General features: G+C 40.4%; 1 protein-coding gene across 1 annotated transcript; it reads right to left on the minus strand.

Moving 5' to 3' along the window:
* Positions 1-350: 350 nt before the first annotated feature.
* On the minus strand, positions 351-10,325 carry LOC117315761 (peroxidasin homolog). The gene is made up of 10 exons (XM_033870117.1): positions 10,234-10,325; positions 9,142-9,550; positions 5,598-5,885; positions 5,035-5,153; positions 4,325-4,475; positions 3,634-3,903; positions 2,078-2,153; positions 1,861-1,927; positions 1,327-1,448; positions 351-570 (listed from the first exon to the last, which is right to left on the minus strand). Exons 2-10 carry the CDS (start codon positions 9,242-9,244, stop codon positions 486-488), a joined length of 1,281 nt encoding a protein of 426 aa, XP_033726008.1. The 5' UTR covers positions 9,245-9,550; positions 10,234-10,325; the 3' UTR covers positions 351-485.
* Positions 10,326-10,728: the final 403 nt, after the last annotated feature.

Consider the following 10,728-nt stretch of genomic DNA (forward strand, 5'->3'; position numbering starts at 1 on the left):
TTTACCACGCACAGAAGAAATATCGTCTGCAACTTGTAAATATTACGGCAGTAAAAAATACGAAACTACGCACACGTAAACAGTTCACATACATGCTAGCTTTACGGCTGTCATATAAACATCATGGCTGCGCTCTGTAGCGGGAACATGTGTTTCAATACACGAATTACCTGACGACTTACACGATAAAAACTCCGTAAGTAAGATTATTAACGGGAGTATTAAGTGTCCAACTGATTAAAGCAAACCTACAATATTGAGAGAAATAGATTCATATCGCATGTATGACAAAACCCCGTGTTGTCACAATATTTTTACAGTATATAGTATAGAATAACATAAGATACATCTTGTTTCTACGTAATTTAATTCATAATAGATGAAATGGGCTTCATCAGAGCAGTAGATATGTGGACGATGATTGGCTGATGTGAATAAAGGCCCGCCTTCCTTATATGGGCATATTGTATAGATGGGCGGGATAGTTATCCTAATATAGGTACACTAGCTGGCTGGGCGGGGCCAGCAGACCCCTCCCATATCTGTGCTGTCTCTGCAAGAGGACCGGAACTGCAAAACAGAAATCAGTCTTGTTTGCAAAAAGCTACACAAAAGGATCAAATAAAAAGTGCACTACTCCACAAAACCAGTTAATAAACAAAATGTACATACAAAATACTACATAAAGGATACCTTAAAAGGTATGTTCGGTTATATGAGTGTATATATACATGAACTCCGGATCTTGAATGCGTAAAAATACGTTGAGGTGGATATCTAGGTCGTACCCTATCAGGACATTAGGGTGTGGTTCTAAGCCACGCCCACTTGGACGGTTAAGAAGGAGTGTAAGCCAAGCCCAATTACGGCTGTGGGGTAGGTAATCTAACATACGCTCTTTCGATACGGCGGGAACAGTTTTAGGCCGCGCCCTATCAGGACGGTCAAATGGGGGATCTTGTTCACGAATAATTATGATAATAAGGTTGAACTAGTTCACGCCTCGTCAAGATGTTAGGGTAAGGATCTAGAACAAGCGCCATTAGAACAATGAGGCGTGGTTCTAGGCCACGCCCTATCAGAACTAGGTGGGATTCTTGGCCACACCATATCAGGACGTTCAAATGAGGGATCTTGTTTACGAATTATTATTAGGTGAGGATGTAGGGCACGCTCCAATAGGACGGTGGGACTAGGCACTAGGCCATGTCCCAAGAGGGCAGCTAGAAGGGCCATTAGAACAGTTAGTCGGGGATTTAGACCACGCCAATGATTAGTTGTGCTCTTGTTGTGTCAATGTACATGTATACAACCGTGACTACTTACTATTGACTTTGGATCCCGTTGTTTAATTTACTTTCGTAGGTATTGCCTCCATTTGTTATGTGCCATATGACGTCATTTCCTGTTGTTCCGGAATGTCTAGCAGATAGACACACTACAGATTGCTGAAAATCAAAATAACAAAATTAAAATTGTACAGCTTAGAAAAAAGAGAAACAAGCCTACATGTACATTAGTCAGAAAACGGACAAAATCGACAGTAGGTATGAATTATGTTGATCAGTGATTGAAAAATGTCGAATATTTCGAATAGTCAAATGATTTCTTATTACCGTCTCGCAAGTAGTCCTATTAACCACGGGAAAATAGTGTGAGGCAATATTTATATATATATGCAAACATGAGTTTGATAAATGTCTGCGCTAGTCGTGTTCGTCATCGAAATAAAAAAAAAAAAAACATGACGCCACAGTAGCTCTGTGGATTGTGTAAATTTCGAGCCAAATCTGATAGTGCCCGAAAGGCGTGCAATATCGCCTTTCTTTACCCATGTTTGGCTATGGAATCCTTACTTACCAAAGTATATTGTTTATATCCATACACAGCGCCACCTTGTGAGATACAGTTCCCTGGGCAGTGTCCTCTGTCGAAAAAAATTATAGATCACGATAATAATTGTTTTTCTTCTTTTTAATGAATATGTCAACTTGCAAGGTCGAATTCTTAAAATTCAGATCCGTTTGAAACTAAAACTTTGATTAGAACATAACAAAAATATGATTCTTTGACTTACCCACATGCTCTACCAATGTTGGTTGAGCAATCAGCAAATGTTGTTGTGCAGGAAAGTGCCCCGAGATCGTTATACACTAAACAGAAATATAAATATCTTTTATACGAAACCGTATCTGTTCAGTAAAACCTAGGCCATGACGTCACTCAAGAAGTTGTATGATGAGAGATTAAATGAAATACAGGTATCTATTGTTTGTACAGTGGTTTTAGGTGGAATTCAGAACCGGGAGTAAGGTCCATTTAGCTACGTCTGATGTATAAGGTCTCGGTAATCCGTATTGAAATGTTTCACTATATAAGTATTTTTTACCAAAATAATCTAACGCTTTAATGATTGTGTCGTGGATTGTTAATTTAATGAAACGTTATCAGTTGATAACTTTAGTCCAGAATGTATCTTTATGTATGTGTGAAAAACGTCTTGTTGTAAACCACTCCCGAAACAGATTTACCGATAGTATGAGTCTTAAAGCACTTTCAAAACAAACTCACCAATGGTATGGGTGTGGGTGGCAACTAAAACAAACTCACCAATGGTATGGGTGCTGGGTGGCAACTAAAACAAACTCACCAATAGTATGGGTGCTGGGTGGCAACTAAAACAAACTCACCAATAGTATGGGTGCTGGGTGGCAACTTAAACAAACTCACCAATAGTATGGGTGCTGGGTGGCAACTAAAACAAACTCACCAATAGTATGGGTGTTGGGTGGCAACTTAAACAAACTCACCAATAGTATGGGTGCTGGGTGGCAACTAAAACAAACTCACCAATAGTATGGGTGTTGGGTGGCAACTTAAACAAACTCACCAATAGTATGGGTGCTGGGTGGCAACTAAAACAAACTCACCAATGGTACGGGTGTTGAGTGGCAACTAAAACAAACTCACCAAATATCTGAGTGGTGGGCGCCATATTAACAGACTTACCAATGGTCTGAGTGACGGCCGATACCTAAAAAGAATTACCAATGGTCTGAACTTTGGCCAATACCTAAACAGACTTACCAATGGTCTGAGTGACGGCCGATACCTAAACAGACTTACCAATGGTCTGAGTGACGGCCGATACCTAAACAGACTTACCAATGGTCTGAACTTCGACCAATACTTAAACAGCCTTACCAATTGTCTAAGTGATGGCCGATACCTAAACATAATTACCAATGGTCTGAGTGATGGCCGATACCTAAACAGACTTACCAATGGTCTCAGTGATGGCCGATAACTAAACAGACTTACCAATGGTCTGAGTGACAGCCGATACCTAAACAGACTTACCAATGGTCTGAGTGACGGCCGATACCTAAACAGACTTACCAATGGTCTGAGTGACGACCGATACCTAAACAGACTTACCAATGGTCTGAGTGATGGCCGATACCTAAACAGACTTACCAATGGTCTGAGTGACGACCGATACCTAAACAGACTTACCAATGGTCTGAGTGACGGCCGATACCTAAACAGAATTACCAATGATCTAAGTGACGGCCTATACCTAAAAAGAATTACCAATGATCTGAACTTTGGCCAATTCCGAAACAGACTTACCAATGGTCTGAGCTGTGGCCGTCTCTTTGCCATTGTTTCCAGTACAAGTGTAGACCCCGGTGTCACTATCAGGGTCAACGTTAGTTATGATCAGACCACCGTTGCCTAGTAACAAAAATTTCCCGCCGCTTGACGTTACTGGTGAACCGTTTTCTGTGGTCCAAGTTAGAGTCGGATTCGGATCTCCTGTTCCGGAACAAGTGATCTGTGTGAACGAATCTCCAGCATGTACAGGAAGTTGACTTGGAGTTATGCTGACTGTTACCGGAGCTATAAAATAAAAAGTAGAAATCTTCCTGACAGAAATCGGATCCCGGTCCTTGTGGTAATAGCAAACGTTATTCCCTCCCGAGACAAAGACAAACTGGTCATAACTTTTCCTTTTGAATACAACAATTTGTTTTATTTTTACGGAATATTTTGTCTGTGTATCTATTATTATTATTCAACAGGAAGAGCTGACCGTTTGATTAATATTGATTGAGTGTAATTCATTGAAACATTACTGTTATAAACTTAGAAAGAATGAAAAACGCCAATCGTGTGTTATTTTTGATAGCGCCGTCCGTAAAAGGAAATGATAATGGTTCACGTTGTTTATGCATTAATATAAATTGAACAGGTATATTTCTTGCACAAGAAATAAATTATTTTAGATTATATAGATATAGCCCTTGACCTGTATACGTACATATGACGTTGACCTGTCCAGTGACCGTGGTTGTACCAAGACTATTGGTCGCCGAACATGTATATACGCCCTGATTAAAGTCGTTTATGTTTTGAATAGTTATAGAACCGTCTGGGTTCACCAATACATCCTTTGGAGGGGCTGTCCCAGTCTACAACAAAAATACAAACAATAACATTATGTCATCAGAAAATCCTGATAAGGGGCTTTCCCCGTCTACAACCAAAATACAAACATTAACATTATGTCATCAGAAAATCCTTATAAGGTGCTGTCAGCAACCAAGACACGAGCAAGACCATTCCGTCATCAGAAAATCCTTATTAAAGGCGGTCTGCAACCAAAATACAAGCAATATCATTCAGTCATCAAAAAATCCTTATAAAGGACAGTCTGCGACCAAAATACAAGCAATAACATTCTGTCATCAGAAAATCCTCATAAGGGGCTGTCTAAAACCAAAATACAAACAATAGCATTCCGTCATCAGAAAATCCTTATACGGGGCTGTAGACCTAAAAGTTACAATGACTGTCGTCTGTCAGTGTTGACATCTACAAAAATTCTTCCTTTTGAGGGGATGTATCCGTCAGCAGACAGTATTGCTACTATACAAGGATGAATTTTGATCACACGTGGAAAAGTTTATTCTGAATTTTACAGCTCTAACATTGAAGCCCAGTTCTTGTCAGACTAATATTAAAACTTACGTTAGGATAGGTCCACACGACGCTGGCAGGAGGCGAGGCAATGACGTCACATCGGAGTACAATAGTTTGTCCCGCTAAAACAGTTTGACTAAGGGGAGCGGTTAGTATTCCTGGTTTTGCTGAAGTAAAAACAATATAAGTAGGTTAAAAAATATAAGTATAAACCGTTCAAAGATGTTCACTACATACAAAATGTACTTGGAAATCAACTTTTCAACCATCTTTAATCGGTTTCCTTTAGAAAACAAATGGGAAGTTCTTTTTTATGGCGATCATTGAAAGGAAATATTGGAACACATTCAGCCACTGAAACTTTGAAACCTTACCTGAAAGAACCGGCTCGAAACGTAACCTTGATTCTGGGTAGGAAATGGTGTTTAAATGTTTATCAGGGCGATCAAGACACATGCTCAACATCTAACCCTGTAGACTGACTAATATTCTGTGACTATATTATACAATAATACATTCCACATGGAAGGACTTTTTTCACTATTTTTACAAGGAAACACGACCATGCTAAAAATTAAAGAGAGTTATCAAATCTGACTTCAAAAACCTACATTGGACGGTTAAGTTAGCTGTGCTGGTCTGTGTCTCAAGTCCGTTACTGGCTGTACACTGATAGAGCCCAGATTCCAGCGCTCCGGCGCCTGTCACGTGCAACGTACTCGTATTTGTATTTGCTGAAAAAGTAGTTCCCGCTGTCACTGGGGTAGATTTCCCGCCCGGAAGCACGTGAGACCACGTGACGTTTGGAGGTGGCGTCCCTGTCCACGAGCAGACGATGTCTACATTCGATCCACCTTGGACCAATGACTCAGATGGTGAAACGGAGGCTGTCACTTTGTCTGCCGAGTGAAAATATGTAAATGTATATCAGAAACATATATTTTCTTCACCTTTGTATTAAAGGGTTGAGTGACCGTAAGTTTGTTTAAAGAGTAAGGTATGTTGGTAAGTGTGGTATAATTACGATGTAACTTTCGAAATACTGTCACAAGACAAGGATATCACTGCATTTATGTTAACATAACAGCCGAATTACAACATATCGGTTAACCCTTTCTAAAAATTAAAATGACTTTTAAGTATACTTAAAATAACAGCCGAATTACAACATATCGATCGTTAAGCCCTTTATAAAAATGTAACCAATATTTCTAATCAACTGCAACATGCATACCTGCGACGTACGAAAAGTTGATATTTTAAAATAAAGAAACAAATTTGGTTTATTATATTGATGGTATATTGTTACTTTTCTATAAATAGCATAGTTATATATTGTGACGTCTGTTTCTTGAATAATAAGTTTACACGTTAATGCGTCAATTAAATATAAAGTAAGAGGTTTTGGTCATGAAACAATCTTATTATGTATAAAGTACAGATGATCAATTTATTAAAAAGTGATTAAGTAGTAACACTTGAATATAATTTTAAGGGTGATGCTTGGCTTCTTAACTAACTAGCATCAAGCATTTAGTCGATTTTATATTGACTTTTTCAGTTGTAAAATGTGAGTTCTCAAAAGCTATTGAAAAGCACTTTTTTGACGCAATGAAATTTTAGCGTAAAACAAAACACTAGGCATAGAGGGCCTGTATTGCTCATCTGGTTTTCATGAGATATGAAACAAGAATGATGCTTAATTATATTTGTCACTGGTATTGCTAGGCATTTTATATGGGTACATGAGGTTTTTATGCCCCAAAAATGCATTAATCTATGAAATGAAGTTGACTTTTTGCGCAACCCCATAGGGATGCTACCACACAAATGTGAGTGATATCCATTGCTCAGTTTCAGAAAAGAAATTGTTTAAACCAATTGACCCCGTTTGACCCCGCCCTCTGCCCCCCAGGGGGTCAGTTCCTTCCTTTATAAAATTTTGAATCCCTAATCAAAAAGGATGCTACCAGTCAAATATGAGGTGTTTCCGAGAAGAATTTATCATATCAACTTAGCCAAATTGACCCCTTTTGGCCCCTCCCCTCATCCCACTGGGTTCAACCCAATGACCATGCTACCATACAAATGTGAGTGATATCCATTGTATAGTTTCAGAGAGGAAGTTGTTTATATCAATTTAACCAAATTGACTCCTTTTGGTTCCGCCCCTTAGCCCCTAGGTGGTCGGCCCCGTGACTTGTACAATTTTGAATCCTTAACCTAAGGGAATGCTACCAGTCAAATAATAGAGATATCCATTACTAAGTTTTAGAGAAGAATTTGTTTATATCAATTTCGCCAAATTGACCCCCTTTGGCCCCGCCCCTTAGCCTCAAGGGGAGGGGGGTCAGCACCGCCATCTGTACAATTTTAAATCCCGAACCCAAAGGAATGCTCACAGTCAAATATGAGCAATATCCATTGCTTAGTTTAAGAGGAGAAGTTGTTTATATCAATCTAGCCAAATTGACCTCTTTTGGCCCCGTCCCTCAGACCCCCGGGGGTCTGTCCTGTCATTTGTACAATTTTGAATCCCTATCCCAAGGCGATGCTACCAGGCAAATATAAGCGATATCCATTGCTTGGTTTCTGAGAAGAAGTTGTTTATATCAATTTAACCAAATTGACTCCTTTTGGTTCCGCCCCTCAGCCCCTAGGTGGTCGGCCCCGTGACTTGTTCAATATTTAATACCTAACCTAAGGGGATGCTACCAGTCAGATGTTAGAGATATCCATTGCTAAGTTTCAGTGAAGAAGTTGTTTATATCAATTTAGCCAAATTGACCCCCTTTGGCCCCGCCCCTCAGCCCCAAGGGGAGGGGGGTCAGCACCACCATTTGTACAATTTTCAATCCCGAACCCAAAAGAATGCTCACAGTCAAATATGAGCAATATCCATTGCTCAGTTTCAGAGAAGTTGTTTATATCAATCTAGACAAATTTACCTCTTTTGGCCCCATCCCTCAGACCCCCGGGGGTCTATCCTGTCATTTGTACAATTTTGAATCCCTATTCCAAGGGAATGCTACCAGGCAAATATAAGCGATATCCATTGCTTGGTTTCTGAGAAGAAGTTATTTATATCAATTTAACCAAATTGACCTCCTTTCGATTCCGTCCCTTACCCCCTAGGTGGTCGGCCCCGTCACTTGTACAATTTTTAATACCTAACCTAAGGGAATGCTACCAGTCAGATATTAGAGATATCCATCGCTTAGTTTCAGAGAAGAAGTTGTTTATATCAATTTAGCCAAATTGACCCCCTTTGGCCCCGCCCCTCAGGCCCAAGGGGAGAGGGGTCAGCACCGCAATTTGTACAATTTTAAATCCCGAACCCAAAGGAATGCTCACAGTCAAATATGAGCAATGTCCATTGATTAGTTTCAGAGAAGTTGTTTATATTAATCAAGCCAAATTGACCTTTTTTGGCCCCGTCCCTCAGACTCCCGGGGGGTCTATCCTGTCACTTGTACAATTTTTAATCCCTATGCCAAGAGGATGCTACCAGGCAAATATGAGCGCTATTCATTGCTTGGTTTCAGAGAAGAAGTTGTGTATATCAATTTAGCCAATTGACCCTTCTTGGCCCCGCCCCTCAGGCCCCCAGGGGGTCAGCCCCACCATTTGTACAATTTTGAATATCAACCCTGTAGTGATGCTACCACGCAAATAAGAGCAATATCCTTTGCTTGGTTTCAGAGAAGAAGTCGTTGATATTAATAGAACCAAATTGACCCCTTTTGAACCTGCCCCTAAGACACCTGGAGGGAGGGGGATCAGCCCCGCCATTTGTACAATTTTGAGTCCTCACCCGATAGGGATGCTTCTGACCAAATTTGGTCAAATTCTGATCTATTGTTATTAAGAAGAAGTCAATTGTTGACGGACGGACGGACAACGGACGACAGACGCTACGGTATGGCATAAGCTCACCTTGGTCCTTCAAACAAATCAGCTCCAAGATAAAAGCTGTGATACCATAATGCTTGTCATAGAAAGCAATGGATGGAAACTTTAATCAAAGCAATCATAATTCGGCGGAATTCTTAAAAAAGGATGACCGCTTAATTATGTACATATACGTGTCGGGACACCTTTAGCCTATCGGCCAACGCGGCCCCTTTGTACGTATACAGTAGTAAAATGTCTCACCGGTTACGATAAGTTTGATGAATTTCTCCACAGTGCCAAATACGTTGTGGGCTCGACACTTAAATGTCATTGAGTCTGAATACTTAGCATCCAGGATTTCCATGCCGTTGTATTCCTGGATATACCTTCCTAGGGAGAGTGGGTCCACCGGTGGTTGCCACGTAATATCGGCATTTGGTAGTCCAAAGGCGCGACACGGAAGGACAACCGACGACCCGTGAGTAGCTGTAATCACCGTTGTCTGGGGACGGACAAACTGAGGGGCCGCTAAAATTGATAAAACAGATCTATTTTAGAGGACATGTAATATCGGCATTTGGTAGTCCAAAGGCGCGACACGGAAGGACAACCGACGACCCGTGAGTAGCTGTAATCACCGTTGTCTGGGGACGGACAAACTGAGGGGCCGCTAAAATTGATTATACAGATCTATTTTAGAGGACGTGTTAACTGGTGTTATATCACATTGCGGAGGTCTTCTTGTCTGTCCGGGCGGACAACTGACATTGAAAGAGGTTAAAATATCCGTCATGTTGGGACGGACACATTTTGCAAATTGTTTACGTGGATACATTTGAGAAAAGAACAAGGTTGATGAGATGTGCCCTGATGTTCCGGAAGAGTAAGTGCCGTTTGTTTGATTACGACATCCGACATGCAAATCAAGGTCAATTTTATGTTCAAAAACATTCTTAAAATGAAAGCGGATGACGACGGAGCAACCAGGTATGTCGATAGAATTGATCATGACCGAATTTATATCACAAGGAAATAGAATAGTCCCAAACGTTGACCCTTAAAGCTCTCGAATCCTTGTGTTGTTACTTTTTCTGGCAGTAATCGATATCTGTCATGGGATCCATGATAATGAAAACATGTCTTTGCTTTAACATTTAGAATTTACCGGGAAATGTAATCTCAATACAATTGTGACAATTGTGTGCGAGGAAAATGTAAGTTTGAAATTTGGTTTCTGCAAAAACCCATGCAAATGTATAAAAATTGAGATTGCCTTAAATATTGAATTGGGAAAGTAGGTCAGATGTTGTTAAGTGTGACCTCACACAACGCTAAACAGTTAATAAACATTACATAAATTGTCGCAGCACTTATTCGTGTCCACCGATGACGTCACAGCTGCGGTACCCTTAGCTCCTTGAGGTCCAATCTCTCCTCTGTCACCTATACGTATAAACAAATGCTGCAATAACATTCAGTGTCGAAGGTGTAAATGGTACAAGTTGACTTTTCAAAAGAGAAAGAGGGAGAACTTAGTCAGAGGAGAAGTTGTTTATATCAATCTAGCCAAATTGACCTCTTTTGGCCCCGTCCCTCAGACCCCCGGGGGGGTCTGTCCTGTCATTTGTACAATTTTGAATCCCTATTCCAAGGGGATGCTACCAGGCAAATATGAGCGATATCCATTGCTTGGTTTCATGAGAAGAAGTTGTTTATATCAATTTAACCAAATTGACTCCTTTTGGTTCCGCCCCTCAGCCCCTAGGTGGTCGGCCCCGTGACTTGTTCAATATTTAATACCTAACCTAAGGGGATGCTACCAGTCAGATAGATAGAGATATCCATTAC

The sequence above is a fragment of the Pecten maximus genome, chromosome 17, assembly GCF_902652985.1.
Source record: "Pecten maximus chromosome 17, xPecMax1.1, whole genome shotgun sequence".
Classification (NCBI taxonomy): Eukaryota; Metazoa; Mollusca; class Bivalvia; order Pectinida; family Pectinidae; genus Pecten; species Pecten maximus.